The 23,482-nt window shown below is 37.1% G+C and overlaps 1 protein-coding gene across 1 annotated transcript in view; it reads right to left on the minus strand.

Annotated features, from left to right (window-relative positions):
* The window catches only part of LOC146003005 (uncharacterized), a 39,531-nt gene that overhangs the window by 5,325 nt on the left and 10,724 nt on the right, over window positions 1–23,482 (minus strand). Inside the window, exons 2-4 of the mRNA XM_083141165.1 lie at window positions 17,321–17,467; window positions 6,472–6,873; window positions 4,338–4,457 (exon numbers count right to left, since the gene is read on the minus strand). Coding sequence (XP_082997291.1) covers window positions 4,338–4,457; window positions 6,472–6,873; window positions 17,321–17,467 — 669 coding nt within the window. The remainder of the gene's footprint in view (window positions 1–4,337; window positions 4,458–6,471; window positions 6,874–17,320; window positions 17,468–23,482) is intronic.

A 23,482-nucleotide genomic window follows, 5' to 3' on the forward strand; every position in this document is an offset into this window, starting at 1 on the left:
ATGGACGTCTGCAGGATTTTTTCCAGGGAGGGGCAAGGAAGGTTTTTTTTCCAGGGGGGGGGGGGGCAAACAAGGCACATTTTCTCCAAAAATAGTGCTGTCCCCTAAAAACACATTGCTTAAATTTGAATTTATGGTGATCATGCAATAAGTAACACATATTATTGTGGCTAAAATGAAATTATATGTGCGAAATACATAAGTTTTGGATGACTTTCATTTTTCAGGGGGGGCGTCCCCTCTTGCCCCCCCCCCCCTTCCGGACGCCCATAGTGGTGGCTCGAAACCAGATACGGGGCCAGTCGGCTTCCTCTGGGGTTGGGTCAAAGATGCCGAACTGGCGCTACGTTCAAGACTTCAGCTTTTGCAAAGACGCCTCTCCACGGCCAGAGCACTTCCAATATCTTGTGTCAATATTCTCCGGTTGGCAACATTGCTCTCTTTCCCCACGTGACACTCGCGCTGCTCGCGTTTCAGAGAAGCGATTCCGCAAACTCCCCCAATTTACGACTGGACTCTTCTACTTCGGGCATGCGCAGAAAACTCGAGAGCTCTCGGATCGCTGGTCAGTCAGTAATCCTCTACCGGTTTCCATACCTCGTACCTTGCAGCAATTCTTGCTCTCTCTTCTGTGCTAGGCGTTGGTGACATATTCAGTTACCTGCAACATAAATGGCACAGAATTATCTTTCATTCCCTGTGATAGTTACCACTATACAATGCTTTCTATGTTATCAACTAAAAAAATAGGTATTGAATTATCAGACACCCTGTACATTATCTGTAAATCTGTCCCCATCCTATTCCAGCGGAAAAATTTTAAAACCCTAAGGGTGCTGTGAAACGAAAAAGTTTGGGAACCTCTGTGCTAGTGTATTCAACATTATTTTTCATAAGTAAAGCAGTATGTTATTAAGTTGTTGAAAAATATACATTGGCTTTTCTGAGCCGCATACCAGCATTTCACGAAACTTTTCGTAGGCTACTTTTCACATGTGGTGAATCATCAAATATAATAAATATCCAATATTGATGTCATTAAGATTTTTAATTGCCATGTGCAAAATTAATCAGCGACATCAAAGAGCTATAACCATGACATAGAGGCAGACTAATTTAGAACATGTTTATGCAAAGAGCAAATTCCACGCTGAGAGAAGTTGTGTGCATGAGGTACCACACTCGAAGCTGTTACTTGTATTAAGTGCAAGGGTTAAACTACAACACTCAAACAAATATTCTGGAAACAATACAAACCAGTGGCGACTCGTGGAATTTTTGGGGTGTAGGAAGTTATGGTAAACAGACCAAGGAAAGTTTTCGAAATGCATTCAATTACACAGTGACATGTATCGCCTGTACCTTGGATTAGCCATTGGATTTGTAATGTTAGCTGCAGGCCCTCCCTGCCTGTCATGTGTGGATTAAGAACAGCTTTGCCAATACCAACCTCCTGATAAGAAAAGGTGCTGTTTCAACTCATAAATTATGCTAAATGTGATAAAATTATGCTAGGGTTTATTATTATTATTATGCAGTTATTATTAATTTATTATTATCATTTTCTGATGACTGTAGTAGTTTTAAGTTCAATTTTATTTTGCTATTTTGGAGTTGTGAACTGCATTATTGATTATTTATTGTAGTTAAGCAACATTAGGAATTTCGACCATTCAAAATAAAATGGGTTTAGCATAGTGCTTGAAAAAAGTTAAAGAAAATTCCATGAATGGTAACGGCGTCCGTTTGTTTTATTTGTGACCTCCAACTTTCTACCGATTTCCTTTTATGAAATGTTCCTCCCTTGTTAAATCGGGGAGGATAAAGAACATATGAAAACAAGAGGATGGATCAGGGCCTGTAAAAGCTTTCTTTTGGTCGACATACTTCCTTTTGTTTGAAACAAGTCCGCTAGAGAAGTACAAACACGATCTTAAAAATAAATATTTCCTCAAAATATGTTCATTAGAATTCAATTTCTCTGTTTCCCAAGGATGCCCGTTTTTGAGATGATGCTGGATTTTCCATTATGCCAAAACAGAGTGCTAGGTGCAGGCCCGTAGCCAGGCAGTGAACCAGGGGGGCTGAGCCCCCCTGGAACTGCCGTCAGCCCCCCTGGCACTGCCATCAGCCCCCCTTTACATTAGGTAAACTATTTTGCATAATTTGTTTGCAGTGAAGAGTGAAAATGTAGACAACTCACAACTTTAAGGATAAATCCACAGAATAGGAACAGTATCTATTACATTCGCTCATTTTGTTTATGAGCAGAAGTAGCTGCAAGTATTTAGAATATTCTCTAGACTTCAGAAAGTTCTTTCATAGGGGAGCTTGTTTATCTGTACCTTCACTGTCCGTGTTGCAACCTCCCGTTTAGACAGAAATCTATGACTCTGATGTCATCATGCAAGTACCCTCAGCATCTGCGTCAAAGGTCAACAACAGCTCCCAAGTTTTGGGAAGGAAGGGGAGTTTAATTGCTTCGGCCGGGGGTGGAATATACTGGAGGCACTTTGATTAAATATTGTGCGTTTTTTGTGTGTGATATACATATCTGTATCATCTAAAATGGTGTGGGATGTGTAAGGGATAATTTCAGTATCAGTCAATTAACACTTCAAGAGATGTTTTAAAAGATGTAGAAAAATGTAGTATTTGTGTAGTATATGATATTTATAAATGAATGAGCACTCCCCCACACACAATTTACCTTCATTTAATATTTTTTTTTAAAAAAATGGACTTCGTTAAAAAGTCCCCCTGATAACCTGTGAGGCCCCCCCCCCCCCCCCCGGAGATAAATTCTAGCTACGGGCCTGGCTAGGTGCCAACGAAGTTCAAATTTTGCTATGTTTAGAACCATTATGCTACAGTTGGCATCACTGTTGAGGAACCCACGGGACCTTCCTCGCGGAACTGGGTAACCCACCACGTACCCCCCACCCTCCCTTGCACTGCCCCTCACTCGTCTGCCTGTTGGATGACGGCAGGCAATGAGTGGGTGATAGCTAGCACATTGAATCTTGACAGTCGAGTAGTGAAACTTGATTGCACTCAAAATTTTATAATGCTCATTAAACTCTTAAAAAGTAGAAAACTGGAAATAAGTATAAATTAAACTGTAGGAAGTTCCTCGCTTCCTACATGGATACAAACTCAAACAAACCTGTAAGAGCATAAAATTGAACAGGCATAACCTAACAAAGCAGTAGAACAAAATCATTAATTCCTTCACTGTAACATATCTCCGCAAGAAAAAAAACAATGGAAATGTAACACCTAATTTCTAAACCATGCAAAATTATCCACTTTCTCACAGGGAGTACATAATCACCAGCACTCGGCATTATTTTAGCCTTGTACATATGGGCTTCATGCACACAAAACAAATATTTGTCCATACGCACATGGTAATTACAATGTATTGTCTATTGAAGAAAATCTTGACAAATTAGGTCATAGACTGCTAAAATGAAGACGTACAGAAATATGTACACAAGATTTTCACACTGAGTGTAATACTCGCTCATGCTGGTTTATCGCGCCCCCAACTACTTTGTGCGTCTTACCTTTAGAACTTAAAGCCAGTGTGTTAGATCTTCCAGCATTTAAATATTTAGTTGTTTCAGAGATTCAAATGTCATTCCGAAATGCTAGCAAATAAAATTAGAGCAAACTACACATTATTGGAGAGTTCCATGCTGCGTATGATATGTAAAGTTGGCCTTGTGTTTTCTGCTTATTTCCAGTTACTTAACAGCAAATTTATATTTATATTGTTCCTGTATGTTACTTACCTTGTAATGTCAATCTTCTGTTTAGATTTGACACAACAAAAACATTTTATGCAGATTCCCTTGTTTCTTTAAAAGTCAACATCAATTTTGCTACTCGCGCCCATGCTTTGTTGCTTGATTTTTAAGTCTGTGAAACAGCATTGTCAAATTTCAGGATTCCGGCCTTCCTTGGAATAAAGATGGCCATGCTTCATTACATGTACCATCTTGCTGTAACCTTTGAGAATATGAAAAAAGGTTGTACCGTCTGTTCAGAACAAGGCGGTGGTTTATTTGCAGCGTTTGGTGTAATGTCACATGTTCATGTATGTTATATTCCAGTTTTATCTTCCTACAATAAACAATAATTAGTATTTCTGTAATAATTAATTTCCATGGTCAACCAATTAGAGAAACACCCTGTGTGTGAAAAGTAGCCTGAACACCAGCAAACTCTAGATACCATAAGATGGTAGCAACTGCTACTGGTGTATAGAAGCAGGATTAATTTAACATTGACTGTTGTGTATTGGTCACTTATAAAATTATTCAATTACTTACCTCACTTAGCATTGTTTGAATTTCATCATCTGTTATTAGCTTCCCAAGGGTCATAAATGTCATTTCAAGGTCTGCTTTGTCAATCAAACCATCTTGGTTAAGATCCAGCAAGTTGAATGCCTGAATGAAAAGTCAAGTTTCGTGTAAAAGTTTACATTTACATATTTATGTGCAATTTACAAAGATTTGTATGGGAAATTTGCAAAGATTTAAAATCCATGACACTACGTTTCTGTGTATTGTAAAATTGTAAATGTTATGCTCTCTTTTATTTATTTATTTATTGAGAATATTCCAGACACAGCACAGATTGCCATTGTACACTGAAATTGTGAACATTGAAAAAAGAAGGAAGGAACATAATTATAATAAAAAATAGAAATAAAGACTAACAAATTAACACAAAAATGAACAAATATTAACGAAGAATAAATAAAATATGACACTATTTGATATTATTTACAAGCATTTCTTCTGATAGAAGACCAAAAGGCATACTCCAAGGAAAATACATCAATACTTGAAGAGAGGTCATTATATTGTTTGGGAAGTCTATAAAAGAGAGATCTATTTTAAATTTCTACTCTTAGTTTTCTTATGTAAAAGAAGCTTGCATTATGTGTTGTGCACATAGGTACTCTTATAACACCAATAAGCCTTGTTTCCGTATGAAAAACTCAATATGCTGACCAAGGCAGAAATTAATTTTATTATAAAACATAAACTAGAGCTTGCTAGAAGATTGAAACGTTACGTTTAGTTTATGTTTTATAATAAAATAAATTTCTGCCTTGGTCAGCATATTGAGTTTTTCATAGGTACTCTAAAGTGAAATTTCTCAAGGAGTGTGTTGCAGTGGATTTTCCCATTGACAATTTTGTATAAATAATTGAAATCATTCTGCAAATGGTGCTGATATTCAGTCTGTTAGTTTACAAAAGGTAAGAGATGTGGAGATGAAAAATTGTGTAATGAGGGAATCCTGTAACAAAGTATAGCTAGAAAAAGTGAAAGACAATCAATTCTAGAGAGCTGAATGGAACACACAATAGACCAGACAGGAGAGCAGTATTCCATTATTGAGAAAATGAATGACTTGATGTATAAGGTGAGGGCTGAGATATTATTAATTTCAGTGAAATGATGCAGTATGTACCTAAGATAATTTATTCATTAAAGAATAACAAATATTTTCTTTACAAGACGGGTTAGAACCGCGACTTTTTCAACCTGTTCAAGCTGCTCCAGTGCCCACCCAGTGTCGTATAAAGTGATTTGATTTTGATTTTGAATTTAAAATTTTGGGAGCGTCAGCACTTAGGCTATTTTGCTCCCATCACATTATACGGGGGCCAGCCCCTTATCATTACAAATAACAACTCTAGCGTTGCATAACTAAAAATGTTAAAATGTTCTGACTTCTGTTAAAAGCTGAGGCCGTAAACGGGCACTCAGCACACACAAGGACAACAAACAGGACAACACACACAAAATTATACTGGCCATAGTGCCAGTCGCCAGAGCCTCGTTAGTCTTGACTCCAGGGTGCACTACGTGGAAGTGAGGTTGACTTTTGGGCACCTACGTGGAAGGTCACCCCTTACACCCCTCGTATAAAGTGGGTACCTGGAGGAAACTCTGGGGGGTAAAGGCAGCCAGGGATGTGGTGCTGATCACATCACCCCCAGCTTGGCTGAGATCAAGAAAGTGTGAAAGCAATGATGATTTTGAATTGACTGATGATATTTGGGATTCATATTTTTTTTAAAAAAATGCGATCAAAATTTTTTTTATCTGAAAATGAAACAGACTGCTTGTTTCACAGCTATATTGATACATTGCAACAATGTAACATTGACAAGATCCATTGTATAACTGATTATTTTTTAAAAAATTTGTAACCATTGTTATAACTGTATCTTTAACCAAACTAAAAATAAATGTCTGATGAAGGGAGCATGTGTTCTTGTGAAACATCACAATGAAAAACTGTGTTTTTATGCTTGTAATAACCATAGACTACAAGAGAAATAAGAATTTTAAATGTACAAGAAAGAAGTCTGAGGCTTGGCTTTGAAAATATAATGATCCGCAGTTAATTGGGAAGCACTATTATCAGTAACACTTCACCTACCTCCTGAAATTCCTGCAATTTATCTTCATCTATCAGGCTAAATATATCCACATCATCTGGGGGAGGCACATAGGTGGATGGGTCATACTTGTCCCTGTCATCTTTGTCTTTCCGTTTTTCAGCATCTCTTTCACGCTTTTCCTCCTCGGCCATTTCCAGCAACTTTTCAGCCAACAACATCTTCTTCTCCAGCAGCGCTTTCTCGGCTTCTTCTCTCCTCTTTGCAAGATCAGCGAGGGTCAGACAATCATCATCAATTTCTTTCGGTTTCTCCTCTGCTGGCTTTTCTTCTGCCTTTGCTTCTTCTTCTTTCTTTTCTGCATCACCTTCCTTCTTTTCCTCCTGTTGCTCTTCCTTTACGGCTTTTTCTTTCTTTTCCCCATCTTTCTTTTTCTTCTTTTTCTGTCAATATGAACATATTTTGTAATTACATGCATGATTTTACAATAGTATTAGAGTTGAAAATGTACATCAAAAATAGACAGTTCCTTGGTGGGGGGTATACTTGACCGAGTATTCTAAACTGTCAACTGAAGGTTCAAGGTTTGAGCCACAACTTTGTAAGTATGTGTTCAGCAATGTCATCTAATCATTATTCAAAGTGGCAAACATGAAGTAAAGTAAGATAAATACAAAATACCAATGTGGCACAACAGCCCTCGAGGGTCAGGCCCTACCTACCAACTGCCAACCTCACTCCCACATTAATATAGTTCGTTCAATATTGATTGGCACTCCCCCATAACTCCTGCAAAGTAGCAGTGTGAAATGTGTGTTGATGTCTGCGTGAAGATGGATGATAGTACTGTCTACCGCCACCAGATGGTGTTGCTGCTTCCCATAGGTAGCACATAGCAGCAGCATTTGTTCTGGCATGCCAGTATGCTGGTGGACAGTGATCTGACAACATGGAAGCAGACACGCATGGGCAACGTGAACAGTGTGGTTTCTCTGGAGGGAAGGAGTGACTGCTTCAGACATCCACAAGAGGTTATTAGCCATATGTGGGGAGACAGCACCAAGTCGCAGATTCGTGTTTCGGTGGGTAGCAGAGATCAAAGATGGCAGGGACTGCGGAAAAATGCAAAAGCACTGGGCGTCCAGCAACTGCATGCAAAGCAAACAATGCCCAGTGTGTCAATGACTTGATAATGACGAACAGACGCATGATGTTTGATGAACTACAGATGGCAACAGGTTTATCACGGGGAACCCTCCACACCATCATCCATGAGGATTTGAAGATGAAGAAGGTATGTGCCCAATGGGTGCCCCATTCCCTCACCAGAGCGCAGAAACAGCAGCATGTGGAGAAATGCGAACAGTTGGTGCAACAGTACGGTGCAGATCCAGCGGAGTTCTTTGAGCATCTGGTCACCGTCGACGAGTCATGGTTCTTCCATGAGACTCAAGAAAAAAAAACGCCAGTCTATGGAGTGAAGACATACTGGGAGCCCTTGTCCCAAGAAGTCACGGCCAGGACTATTCATGCACAAACAAATGGCTATTGTGTTCTGGGATCAGAAAGGGATACTTCTGGTGGACTGGCTCCTTCCCAATACGACCATCAACAGTGATCGGTACTGCAGTTCACTGCTCCAACTCCGCCGACGCATTCAACAACGCTGCCACGGAAAATGGGGATGTGGCGTTCTTCTCCAACAAGACAATGCGCGCCCACATCTCAGTTGCCAGACCATGGCCACCGTGCGTGAACTAGGGTTTACTGTGCTGCCACATCCTCCATATTCGCCGGATCTCGCTCCTAGCGACTATGCCCTATTCGACGCAATGAAAGAGGTCATGCGGGGTAAGAAGTTCACCACAAATGACGAACTTCATGCAGTTGTCCGCCAGTGGTGCCAGGATCCCCTCCCCCCCAGAATGGTTTGCTACGCAAATACGGAAGCTGCCAGAACGATGGCAACAGTGCATAGACATTGGCGGGGAATACCTTTAATATAATCTGTATTCGATTGTTCAATAAATGGTACCTGTGAACACAAAAAAATTGTAGTGCCAATCATTTTTGAACGCCCCAAGTATAACAATAAAAAGTATATTTAATAGCACATTATTTAACAAACCATGTAAAATGATGCCAACAGTTCTCCTATGTGCTGTGTAAATACCTGTACATACACATATGTCTTAGTAACCACCCCAGTGGCAAAATGCATTAAGTGATTGACTAACAATATCAGCAGTCAAGATTACAGGATTCAGTCCCAACCTGGGTCCAGATTTTGTGAGAACCCATTCATCAATGTGCACTGAGGAGTAGGGAGTCTAGCAGTGATAGATCAATGATATCATACATCTAATTATTTTTAAATCACAATATTTATTGCCTTCTCGAAGCCACAGTTCATGTGCAACAGTTTTTTTCACGCACTTCTCACCCCTCGGTACCATAGCGAGGCAGGCTGGAAGGAACTACTCTAGCAGGTTTTTCGACCGCCAGACCAGTTTCAGGTAGAGCCTGCCCTGGAAAGTGAAGGGAAGATTTCTGTGTTTATTCCCCTCCCCCTCACCTCGAACCCTCCGGTCAGTGCAATGGTTGAAACCTCATAGTTTCAGGTACCCTACTCTATCACCTATATAGAGTGATAGAGGATTGGTTCCCCCACCTCCTTTCATTTTGCCTGAGAAACGCAGGGGAGTAATTCCAATATTTACACCACAAATTTTAAGCATTATATTTATAATATAACATTTATATTTATAATAGCATATGGCTTCAAGTCTTATTTTTTATGAAATGAGAAAGTAAGTATTGTGTGTGCAGATGAATTACTGGAAACAGCTTCTTTATCTCCAGTAAGGAATGTAATTATGTATAATAACATAAAAAAACAAAAACCTCTCTTTTTCATTTTAGTAGTTTTATCTTTAATTACACAAATCTCTTGCACGCAAGTACGAGAGCTGATCAATACATTTTGATAAGACTATCAATCTGAAATATATATATATGCGTGGTGGGGGGTTGGTGTATTGTACTTAGTCTGCAGACAAGTACAGTGAAAGGGCCTCCCCGATGGCACAGAGGTTGCGTTGTTGCCTTGTCATCAAGGGGTCCCGGGTTCGAACCCGGTGGAGGCACATAGTGGTTTGGATCTCACTTTAAACTGTAGGTCCAGTCCCGATTAGCCTTACTGTGCATAAAGTGGACTTTAAACAACAAATCAAACAAACAAACAAAGTACAGTGAAAAAATGTACAAGGGGCAAATTACACAAAACCTCTTATCAGTTTTCTTGCTGTGCTAATTTACATTTTTGCCATTTCACGTAACTTTTTCCAGTTTTCAAACTTCAATCCCGATGTGACAATAAATATGGCTAACGAATTCATAGTAGTGATGAGGAACACCATAAACATTTGGAATTTGAACTCAAGACCTTTCTTCCACATGTTTATTATTTTCAAAGAGCGCTTTCTTAAAACTTCTTGCTTGTCTCATAAAGTTTTTAACATAGGCGTAGCTATGGGGTGTGCCAGGTGTGCTTAGGCACACCCTAATGGGCTGCTTTATCAAAGAGAATTAAATACAGATATTTCAATAAGAGCGGCAATTTGTAAGAAGTTGAAAATGTCATTACTTGGTACAAACATGTGCATTATCATTGATGAAACGAGTGTCTATAGATTTTAGATTTTTTGATGTCATTGGAGAAAGAAGATATTTACTGCATTCTACTCTGTACTACAGCGCCTTTCTTCTATACCTGTCACAAGCTGCACGTGTGAGAGAGCTTTCTCCAAGCTTACCCAAGTTAAAACTAAATTAAGAGCAACTCAGAAGCAGGATAGATTGGAAGCCCTGCTTTTTCTATTTGTGGAACAGGAAAAAGCTTAGTCTATTGATGTAAATGAAGTTATTGATGAGTTTAAGAACATTGTACCTTTTGACAGACGTCTCTTGTTATAGATGACGGGTATTTTGATGTATTTGTTTGTAACATTTATGAACATTTTGTGTGTGTGTAATTTCTATGCAATTTGATTTTTTTCTACTACATATATTCAGAAATTTTCAACACTGTCATTTAGTGAATTTATATTCCTTTACAAACATCAGTGCAGTTAAAGAGCCAAGTGATTGTGTTGCAAAATATGCTATTAAAAAGGTACAAGACCTCATTTTTTTTCTTTGTGCACACCCAAATATAAAGTTCTATCTACACCTATGGTTTTTAATAAAGGTCAGGTTTCGGAAAAAGTATTTTGAATGTCAACATTGGCAGAAAAATGGGGTCAAGATAAATACAATTACTTACTTTTTAAAGAATATTAAATCCAATAGGGGATTTATGACCACTATAAGATTCCTTTCCAGTTTGTATTTATTTATTTAGCATCTCTGTTATATCTATTTAATTGTGAAGGTGAGGACTGATCTGCTATAACGTTAGATGCAAATTGTGCTAAATTTTCGAAGTGAAACTTCATAGAGGATTCAGGTATTTGCACACGTGGATACACATAAATAAATTTTAGATTTAAATAAATTATCACTTCCATTAAATAGCTAAATTATTTTGTCTGCATTGAAACAACACTGAAATCTATGCATTTGATTGTCGGGGGGGGGAGGGGTAGGAGATGAACAATCTTACCCATAATCAATTGCTACACCAATTGCTGGGGTCACTGAACATCACTGTTTATCAATTTTATCATTCATCCTCATTGTCACAATTAACCAAAGTACAAAATACACAAATCTTAGTTGCTGATGTAGTTTCACGGTGATAAGTACAAGCAGTAAAATTTGAAAATTAAAAATAAAAATATTTATAGTGTAAGTAAATCTTAGATTTTTCTTTTTTATAAGTTTTTTTTTTTTTTTTTTTTTTTTGCATGAGAAGACATTCTGATAAGTCGCAGGTTACACAATCCAGTGTACAGTGATATTTTTAACTATGATGTGTGCTTCCATTAATATCATGTTTGTCAGTGTTCTTACTAGAAAATATCTGTCTGAAAGAGCATGTCAGATGTGTTTGGCACAAAAAAAGTTTGAAGTAGGTTGACACATATTAATCAGCTTAATACAAAATTCCTAAACTTATAATCAATACTAAACAACACACTTCTTACTACACGTTTTCAGGCATATTTCTTGGAGGAGCCAATTTTTCTTAAACTTTAAGGTTCAGTCAAAATATACTTATGGAACTCTGAATTATACTGAACCAGTATCACACCTTTTACAGGCTCGTTGACAATTTTCTTCTCTCAGTCCATTGTGCTGACATAATGAAAATACTCTCTCAACATTTGCATTATTACCTGGAATGGCAAATACAGTGGAACCTCGAATTTACGTTCCTCGATTTTACATTTTCCCGCAATATACATTCAATCATGATGGTCCCAATGAAGCAAGATATAAAATTGTCTTCGAATTTACATTCTTCTGCATTTTAAGTCCTTTCAGCATGTTCCATGAAAAATGTAAAATTGAGGTTCCACTGTATTCAGCAATTAATGTAACTTGAAATTATTTGAAACAATGCCCTTAACATAACTTGAAATAGTGCCAGAAGTTTAATTTGGGTTCAATAACTTTGTTCTGTAAACCCCCTGCTTTACAAAAAAAGTTAAGAATGGCAAACACCTTGTAGGAGCCATGATTACTTCCATCCGTGTAAAACTTTGTTGATTAATAGCTTCAGTTTTTGTTCTAGCACAACTTTTTTATAGTGTCTGAATCCTCCCGAATGCTGGACATTAAGCTAAAATGTAGGCATGTCCAGAAAAAAGAGGATGTCTGCAGTGGCGTGCCCAGGATTTTTGAAAGGGAGGGGTTATGTACACTTTTTCTGGTAGTCAGCCCTAATGTCGCCATCTTTTCCTACCTTTGATGTTATTTTCTTTAGGATTACTGAGCCAAAGGGGGGGAGGGTTATAACCCCCACCAACCCTCCCTTGGGCACGCCACTGGACGTCTGGTAACCCTACCCATGTGGCAATCAGATACCTGACTGACCGGACCAAGAGGCTCTTTGTAATGCGTACCAAATATATATGCACCCTGAAATATGAAATGCAATTTTTTTCTGTAAATCTCCAGAAATTTAGGAAATTTCATATTTTCAAAATGTATTCATAAAGTATTTCAGAAGTTAGAAAAAAATTGTTTTTTTTTCATAAATAACTTTTAATTGTTTATTAAACTTTTATACCACAGTTATTTGACATATGGCCTCTGTAATATTCAACTATTAAGAAAAAATAATGATGGCAAAATGAAAATATTTCAAAAAGTACCATTTCATTTTCAAAAACCAAAACATGAAACAAGTATCTGAAATATGTATGTGGTCAAAATTAACACTTGAGTATATGCCAGAAGTGAAATAATCCATGCTCAAGAGTAAATATAAATATATTGACATTAGTTAGGTATTATTTACATATCACATCCAAAAGGTAAAAAAAATGCCATTAAAAAATGTGTTACTGACTTGCAGTTCAAAAAAGCAATTAAAAAATATCCACATTTTATAATTAATTCCCAGAAGATGACAAAAAGTGCAGTTGCAAATTGTCTTGATATTTGGGTTTACGTGTCTCCACCCCCTCCCCCCAAATGAAAATTGGAATGCATATTTGCATACTAACAATTCTTAAAAACTAAATATGCTGACCAAGGCAGTAATTTATTTTATTAAAAACATAAACTAACGTAACATTTCAACCTTCTAGCAAGGTCTTCTTCAGACTCTGTATCAAGTACAAAAGTAACCAGATACAACAAGAAGGGTAATATATATACACAAACATTACTCCCTCCAGACTATTTAGAAAGTTGTTTGGAACTTTCTAGCAGATGACTTTCACTTTCCAACTTTACTTTCACCTAAAAGGCTAAACACAATTACTTCCATATAGAATGTGGTTGGACTTTTTAATCTCACGCTCTTTCCCCTTCATTTTTCTTCCTTCTCCTCTCCTCTTTTTCTCTTGTCCTTTCCACTCTTTCCAACATCTTCTTCCATTCTTTGTTTAACTTCAGTCCCTCATTCCAGTTCATTGTGTCTTCTTCGCCTTTCTTCTCTATTTCCTTGGCTTCCTTCCATTTCCTCACTAGCATTCTCTTCTCCCTTCCTATCTGCTTAGCCTCATCCCACTCAATGTCATGTCCTGTTTCTCTCGTGTGTTTAAATATTGCATTTCTCTCTCTCTTAAGTCGTACATCATCCCTATGTTGTTTCAACCTGTCTTTCAGCCTTTTTTTCGTTTCTCCTATGTACACACTCTGACATTCTTTACATTTTACTTCGTAGATAATCCCTTCTTCTTCCTCTTCTCTGTTTTCCTTTTTCTTGTTAGCATTCCTCGCTATTCCTAAGATGCTTCTCCCTCCCTTCCTGTAAGTTTTAATTCCTGCTTTCCTAAGCACTTTGCATATCTTTTCTGTGGTCTTCCCCATACTCCTTATTCCAAACCTTCTCTCCTCTTTTTCTTTCTCTTCCAATTCTCCCCTGCCCGTTTTCTTACTTCTTCTGTAGAAGAAGAGGAAAGAGTGAGGAAGAAGAAGGGATTATCTACGAAGTAAAATGTAAAGAATGTCAGAGTGTGTACATAGGAGAAACGAAAAAAAGGCTGAAAGACAGGTTGAAACAACATAGGGATGATGTACGACTTAAGAGAGAGAGAAATGCAATATTTAAACACACGAGAGAAACAGGACATGACATAGAGTGGGATGAGGCTAAGCAGATAGGAAGGGAGAAGAGAATGCTAGTGAGGAAATGGAAGGAAGCCAAGGAAATAGAGAAGAAAGGCGAAGAAGACACAATGAACTGGAATGAGGGACTGAAGTTAAACAAAGAATGGAAGAAGATGTTGGAAAGAGTGGAAAGGACAAGAGAAAAAGAGGAGAGGAGAAGGAAGAAAAATGAAGGGGAAAGAGCGTGAGATTAAAAAGTCCAACCACATTCTATATGGAAGTAATTGTGTTTAGCCTTTTAGGTGAAAGTAAAGTTGGAAAGTGAAAGTCATCTGCTAGAAAGTTCCAAACAACTTTCTAAATAGTCTGGAGGGAGTAATGTTTGTGTATATATATTACCCTTCTTGTTGTATCTGGTTACTTTTGTACTTGATACAGAGTCTGAAGAAGACCTTGCTAGAAGGTTGAAACGTTACGTTAGTTTATGTTTTTAATAAAATAAATTACTGCCTTGGTCAGCATATTTAGTTTTTCATAATCATGGAAACAAGGCTTAACGGAGTTATAACAATTCTTAATGGACCAGAAGCAGAGTAGAGTTCTTGAAGACTAGTGCTGTGACATTCATTGTATTGACTGCCAAGAAATATTTTGTGTCTGTAATGCAATATTTTAATATTTCTCTACCTTACATTTCAAGTACTATTTAAAGTTCTTCACATATTTCCATAAAATAGCTTAAGAATACAAGATGAGATGAAACCATATGGCTTAAGCAATCTCATGCTGTGATTGATGTAAGCACAGAGGTAATGTTCCAGGTACTTATTTTACCATTACCTTGCACAATTTGAAGCATGTCATGATTGCATAACAAGTATCACAAGTTTTAACACTGCAGTGGTTTCTTGGAAAAAACACCCGTCATTGATCTATCGAATATTATCTTTTTTTGCCCATTATTTGTCAAAATTTATCTAGTTTTATAGTGAGAATGTCCTTTTTAAAGTATTCTGGTTCACTTAGAAAATTATAAGTTATTTCAATAAATACATTACAGGAGGGAGGAAATACTAAATCTAGTGAATGTGATGAAACCAAACAAAAATACGTTCAGGGTGTCTTAGAGTCTTACTTGTATTATTCTTTTTCCACACAAGATTCACAACCAGGTTTCTTGTGGTCTGGACCCCACCCACTTCACACATTTATAACAGATTTTTATATACAGGTGATTCAGAATTCCTATTACACACTTCTAGGGGTTGTAGAGGGGACTTAGTAGATCAAGTGTTGATAAGGAACCCATGTCCGGAAAGATACCATTTTCGTACTACACAGATGACAAGTTTACATAATTTCACATCTGCTTCACAGTAGGAAACCCACATTGACGGAGGGTGATGTCTTCAGTCACCTGATGTCATGTGTGCTGCTTCCAACATCCTCTGTTTACTATCCGGTGTGCTTCGACCTTCACATCAGTTGCTATTCAGTCGTTACGGAAGACAGTACAGTATGGTTGAATACGCATTTGCTGAGAACACCAACATGTTCCTAATTTACGGCGAAGCTGGACATAATGGTAGAGCTGCGCAACGTCTGTATGCAGAGCATTTTCCGCATCGTGTCACTCCATCACATACAATTTTTGCCCAATTAGATGATGTTGGAGATGTGAAATTATGTGATCTTGTCATCTGTGTAGTACCAAAACAGTACGTTTCCGGACATGGGTTCCTTATCAAAACTTGATCTACTAAGTCCCCTCTACAACCCCTAGAAGTGTGTAACAGGAATTCTGAATCACCCTGTATATGAAAATACTACCTATCCAAAATGCTCCTGTAAATAGTCATGCGGATCACTATTGTGCTCCACTGAAAGGTGAGCTCTATAACAAGTCAACAATGGATCTTTTCCAAGTAAATGTTGAACTAGCAGAGTTCCTGGACTGTTCCATTAAGGTACACTAGGAGCAAAGGTCAATGGCAAAAAAAAACAAAAACGAGTGGATCACTATTGTGATTAGTGTCACCACTGCAGTGTTAGGCCAGCTGCACATCAGATCCAACATGACAGGATATGACACGATGCAACACAATTTTAAGAAGCGGGTAATGATGTATGTTTTGAGTTGAATCTATATAATTGCACTGTGGCGATATTTAGTGCGGTGACCACAGACGCTATTCAAATAGTTTCCTCCCCTATCTCATTTCCAGTCTGTATTTAAAGTTCTGTTGCTGAAGTGAATGGACTCGAGCATGTGCAGATTGTCTTGTCGCATGCCACTCCACGCAATACCAAATTCCACGGACTTTCTTTGTTTTGTCACAAACTGTTGCAATGTGACTCAGTCAAATGTTTCACCCGGTGTGCGGCCACCCATAAGAGAGTAATTTTAAACCTTCTCTGCAATGGTTTGCAACAAAAATGACTCATTTTGTCGTGTCGGATCCGGTGTGCAGCTGGCCTTAAGAAGGTGGTTTTTATTTATATTATTGTGCACCTGTTCTGCAACTTTGGCAGCTATGGACAGTTAGATTTGGCAAGAGGTGTTCCTTTCTTCTTGTAGTCCCTGAGATATCTTAGAAAGGGAGACAAAGCTATAATAGATATCAATGCCTTCCCATAGCCTAGGAACTAGGCTCAACTCATCACATAATCTTGAACAGAATGGGGCTGCAACATCACATGATGGAAGAGGAATGCCAGTGCATGCAAATGTGTATGAGCCCTTGGAAAACCCATTGACCTGACCCAAGCCAGAGGAGCCTACCTGCTTTCTCTACTCTCTGGCAGAAAACAGCACTTTGAATTGTGTCTCTCAGTTGATGCAACAGACCCAATGGCATGCAGAAATGTGGTTGAAGCATGGAAGGAACTGGAAGGTGAAGTAGCATGGGAACATTGATATTTTGAAGGAGATGGTTCATTGAATAAGTGTAATAGAAGTTAATTTGCATTACAGATTTATTTGATTGTGCATGTGCAACTGTGCGAATAGGCCGAAGCATCCACTGGTCTAAATCCAAGCCTGTAGGTAGAAATTATTTGATGAGGCTGCATAAAACACATATTATTTGTGTTATATGTCACAGGAAGCAATATAATGTAGTCACTTGAATGGCAGCTTTGGTGGCACATGTTTCATTTACTTACCACAATGTCTGTGAAGTAGTTAACTCTATCTGTCACTGCTGACGGTGAAATTGGTTTCCCTTTGTACAATATCACACGGGGAGTGTTCGTGTTATCTGCTGGAGAATCTTCATCTTCTTCGTAATCGGAATCTTCAGAGTTTTCATTCTGAGATTAGGCAGAGCACTATCATCTGCAAATTCCTTTCTGAGAAGCAGTTCCAATTAACGCTTTTTCCTCTCACTTCTTTGATTCAGAATGCATGTTTTGTGTTCTAGCAGTATTGATTGTGTATACAAATCCTACGGTTGGATGTATTGCAGTGTGGTGCTGTTATATAAGTGTGTTTTTTTGGAGACTGTGCGTTATAAAAGTGAGTAGGTGCTTTTGTATTTAGAATGAAATAACAAAAAACTTTTCACTGTAATCAAATTTACTTTATAATTATTGAATTTTTTTTTAATATTGCATATTATACAAAAATACTTAACGATGAGAGTAAAGATCACCTATTCTTACAGATTTTGGTTTATTTGTAAACGTTTGAGGTTTATTTCACAAATTGAAGTTGGATATTAAACCAAAAAAGGTGTCCAAAATAAAAATAGTGCAGTGCAAAGAAAATCTATATAAATTTCCAATGTAAAGGGGTTTTTATTACACCTGCTATGAAATAATTGCATTTTAGTAGAAAAGATGTAAATTCAGTACAGTGCAGAAGGAATAACTTGGTAGTGACGTCATCTCCCATCTTTACCTCTCCTCCCAGAAGCGAAGGCTCATTCGCTAGAGCGGATGACAAGGTGACATGCAAACCAATCGAAATCATTCCAAGAGGAGTTATGCAGGCGTGCAAACCCCCACACTGCTACATTAGTCTTTCGAAATAAACCGCAGCTATAAGCGAGTGATTGCAGGCTATTTTGTTTCTTTGTTAGTGAGTTTTTTTGCTGGTTTTGTCATTGTTGTGGCGTAAAGGTAAGCCCTTGCACAGCGATGCAAGAGAAATAGTTTTCAATGTGTATAAGTACTTTGATTGCGATGAAAACAAAACAACATCTGTTCACAGAACGTCTGTGGTGCCAGAACATCTGTGGCGCCAGGTGTCAGTGAAAGATCTGTGTGGAGAATATTGAAGGAGAAAGACAAAAGTGTTGCGAGTGCGAGCGGGAAACCTTTTTCAACACAGGGCAAAAACCGACCAAATGCCCAACAACGTGTCACAAATCAGGATTCTTTTGATTAAGCAATCATGCACCGAACAATCCATGATTTATACACGAAAGGCATTGTTGTCACCGTAGATAAACTGATGAAGGAACTGCAAGAAAATATTAATTTTAATGGTTCGCGTTGGTCGTTGCGAATGATCATAAGAAAATTAGGGTTCAGATTTAAAAAGCATAGCGTAGGCTGCATGAAGCTATTCCTTGAACGAAACAGCATTGTTGCTTTGCGATGATCATTTTTGCGTGAAGTTAAAGAACTGCGCAGAGAGCAACCCCGCCGGTCTTTCATTTACGTGGATGAAAGTCTCGTGAACACACACCACACTGTCCCCAAAGTTTGGCTGGATTCCAAAGATTCGAGGGGTTAAAAGTGCCAACAGGAAAGGGTCCCAGGTTTATTATTGTGCATGCCGGTGGTGAAAGTGGATTTGTGGAGAGGGCGAAGTTAGTGTTCCTTTAAAAAACAACTTCTTGGGACTATCATGGGGAGATGAACACTAACAATTTTATGTTGTGGTTCAAAGAACAGTTTCTTCCCAATCTGCCCCCAAACTCTGTTATTGTGTGTGACAATGCTCCGTTAGTGGAAAAAAATCACAACATCAAACAACAGGAAGGATGAAATGAAGTTGTGGCTGTTATCACACAATATTCCGCATCCAGAAGGTTTGCTGAAAGCCGAATTATATGAAATAATTAAAATAAACAAGGTCGCTTATACAGTGGTGTGCCCAAGAGTGGGGGGGGGTTGATGGGGGTTATAACCCCCCTTTTGCCCAGTATTTCTAAAAAATGAACGTCAAAGGTAGGAAAATATGACGAAATGAGGGCTGACTACCAAGAGAAAGTATACATAACCCCTCCCTTTTGAAAGTCCTGGGCACGCCACTGCACTTATAGAAGGCACGCCATGGACGAAATTGCAGCAAGCAAAGGACACAAAGTGTTGAGCTTTCCCCCATACCATGTGGGTCTCAATCTCGTACTCTTACTCATGCCATGATTCCTTTCATAACAGTTGGCAAGGCTGACTTAGCAGGTAGTGACGTCACTGCCAGGTTATTCCTTCCCGGCTGTAGGGGGGTATTTCAAATTTATACAAAGTAGAGGTTGTTATTCCTACCTATGGGAAATATTCTTGAACATATTCAGTACATGTTAAGGGATATGTTTTAACTAAACTACAATACTCATAATGTGTTGAAGCAAGGGAATAACAACTAGGAAAATGAACATTGTAAACTTTTGGTAGAATCATTGAAAGATATAAATTGAAATTGCATTGCTTCTTTATTTTTCAGTGTGCACTAAATATCTGTTTTATTAAACAATGCACCATTTACTTTATAGCAAACATTTTTGAAGATAATTTGGTGTAGTAGCAATAATTAAACATTTGTGTGGGGGTGGGGAGTTTTGTGTGTGTGTGTCTGTGGTCTGTGTGTGTGTGCAGGCACACCTGCGTTCTATTATTTCATGTTTCTCTTTCTTTATTGCATAATTAATTTATGCCTGAATACTTTTTGTAGCATAACTTTTTGGTCAGTTTTAATATCTTTCAATATTGAACAGATGGGTTTGATTTGTGCAATCATTTAATGAAGTAAGAAGAATAAACCATATGTTCTGAGCAACCAAAATTTGATTATATGTATAGTAAGGGAAAAATCATCCCATAAGATTTTGTGTGCCTGTAATTGATTTATTTTTAGGTAGGCATTCACATACATTATTCCCATTTTGTCAATGCCATCGTGTGATTATAAATTTATAAAGAACATATTTTGAAATATTAATATATCATGAAAAATTCGTAATTAAATGTCATTAATAGTGAGAAGTTTAAAGTACAAGATATAAAGATTTGGTTTTGTTATCGATCTAGTCACCTGTTACATTTATAGATCTAATTTTAAACATGTTAAAGAATGTTTTTATCAGAAATGCAGGGGTTTTCTGTATTGTGTAGATGCTTGGTTTTGTTATTATTTTATGAGAAATACATGTGTTTTTTCTGTATTGTATAGATTCTTGGTTTTGTTATTAAAGTCACATACAATTGGCCTGGATTCAGTTGCTCAAAATTTGTAAATCTTACTGCACTTCAAATAACAATAAAATGAACCCATAAATGTCCTGTGTGTGTTGAAATAATATGGAATACATAATGTCAATAATCTTTTGAATAACGTCAATATTTTTTTTGTTTGAAAATATTGATCACATATTTTTCATTAAAAATATTATCTATGTTCTGAATCAGACCCAAAAAAGCGTTAACTGAGGAATTCAAAAATCAAAAACAATTAACAATATATATAAAAATCACACAAAAACATACTTATTGTAAAAAATATGGTTATAAAATACACTTGCAGAAAACACTATTCCATGTAACTGCATGAAAGTTTCACCTATTTCATTTGGTTGTGTTCATTCACAGAGAAAATCATATTTTGTTGAATTAAATTCAAAATTACAGAGAACAAAAAAGTTTAATTTTATGGTGGTGTTTCAATTATTTTTAATCATTAGATTTGGTAACTGCTTTGTACTTCAGGAATTCAGTAGCAGATTTTTTTTTCTAACCAGCCTTCTAATTCCACCAAAATTAATATTATCCCCTTTTTCTGTATGCTGGTACACAATACTGAAGGTTCATGGCTTCATGTGAATTTTAGAGTCTGCAAGAAACTAATTTAGAATTTAGAATTTTAAAATTTTAGCATTTACTGTCCATGAAATGATATGATTATTATATGATTATGACTGAAAAAAATACTGTGTAACAACCGTAAACTGCAATAATCTATTCATATTACACTGTAATTTATGTTATCATTACACAGCATATATGTACAAAAAAAAACAACTTTAAATTGTCTTATAATCCATGACTTAGAAATGATGGAACAGGTATCCTTCACATTAGAATAGAATTGAATGCTAAAAATTGAAGAGCCCGACCCTGTGGCCGAGTGGTTAGCACATTGCGCTGCGATGCCAAGGGTCCCGGGTTCGAATCCCGGTCGGGCTTGGTTGTTTGTGAATGTTCATTCATCAATTTCATCATTTCATCACTCATCCCCATCTTCGCAAATTAGCCAAGAGGCACAAAACGTGAAGTAAAATAAACTAAATCAAATCAAATAAAATAAAAAATTGAAGGAATCTCCTATTTAAAGCAGGCATCTCTTCACCCAACTTGTTTGCATTAGACCATGGAATATGTCCTAGAACTAAATAGGTGAAGTATTTCTGAAGTTACATAGGGTAAGGTTTTCTCTACAAGTTATGAAAAAAGTTGAAAAAATATATATCTTTGATGTTTTCCATATTTTTATAATTTTATGTAAGAAAGTGAGAAAACAAAAATTATTGTTACTCCTCTGACTATTTACAAAAAAAAACAGAGGTAGAAAAGGAAAAAAAATCCACTGAACCCAATTGATTATTAAAAAAACAACCTTCAATTTAAATATATGTTCACAACTGCTAATTGTAGGAGAAAAAAACTAGTGATTTAATCTGTGAAGGAATGGGATTTCTTGGCCTACTTTCAATTGTTATCCCATAGAATCAGCTTAGATTAAGATGTTGAGGTTTTTAACCATCTGTAACCCGTGCAGCGGCACTTTTTTCCCGTGTGCTTTCATTTGCTTACATGCCTCTGAAGTGATCACTTCACCTTAGGTGGCACTCCATATCATGTGTGGGAACATTTCTTACTTTAAATATTATCACACCAGCCATGTATGTGGAGGAAAAAAGAACAATAAAATGATGGTAGGTTGTTCATAATGCAAATTATTTGTATGCAGAAACCATTGCAGTACCCATGTGAAATGTCAGAGTTGTCAAAATAACGATATTGAACATTGACAACTATCAGTTCCTTTGATTTGAGTCAATATGCCTCTTTTTATGTAGATCTCATAAAAGCAGGAGAAAAATATTGAAATTTGAACATTTTCGAAATATTTTGGAAGTTTCTTCGAGTTGTGTTTTATACATTCCTTGCTTTTTCTGCATGTCAATATTATTATTATTTTTAGAATAATGTGCAAGAGTCTTAAGTTTGTTATTCTATGAAATACCTCCTCTCATTTTTGTACTTTATTTCCTTTAATAGCTAATAATCGTTTTTTGAAATGGACATGTTCATATATATTTCTTGATAGAAGTGGGAATTCTGGGTATGTCAACACTTAGGTTATTTGCAACTGGCATATTATATGGGGACGAGCCCCTTACCATAACTACAATCAAAATGTGTTTCTGAGGGATAAAATCTCCTTATCCATGTTAAAGGATAAGGCTGTAAAGGGCCGCTCGGCACTGATAAGGACAAAATACAGCCCTACAAAGGATTATACCGGATGTAGGTTCAGATGCCAGAGCCTCGTTAGCCTGAAGAAATGCAATTTTCTGGGGTTTACTATGTGGAAGTGAGGTTAACAATTGGATGATCATGAGAAGGTTAAACTTTGCACCCCAGGAAAGTTTGGAGGGAACTGAAAATTAGCATAGAATGACTTCATCTCAAAGTACAGTGTCTAAAGAGATAGTTGTGCTAATTTCAATTTCTATTAATATTGGACAAAGAGCATTTGATTTAAAATCATATTGAGATTTTAGTTATCCTGTTTTAGGTGGGCCATGGAAAGTGTATAATTGTGAATAGCCTGAAATGTAATTCACTTATCGATTCTATGCAAAGTTGATGTTATCCATTGTAATCTCAATCTGTCATCAGTAAACACATCTAACGGCAAGTATTGTGTATTAGTGTTATATTTCCTGTGATTTAAGAATGAAAAATGGGAAAGAACAAGAAAAGATAGATTTTTGGAAAAATACTTCAACTATCAGTAAATTTGTGATGAAGGGGCTTCTGCTTTAATTTCTAGCTACAATTTTAATTGGCCACTGTAAATTAAATAGCTAAACACTT

Source organism: Lepisma saccharinum, chromosome 19, assembly GCF_977018435.1.
Source record: "Lepisma saccharinum chromosome 19, izLepSacc3.1, whole genome shotgun sequence".
Classification (NCBI taxonomy): domain Eukaryota; kingdom Metazoa; phylum Arthropoda; class Insecta; order Zygentoma; family Lepismatidae; genus Lepisma; species Lepisma saccharinum.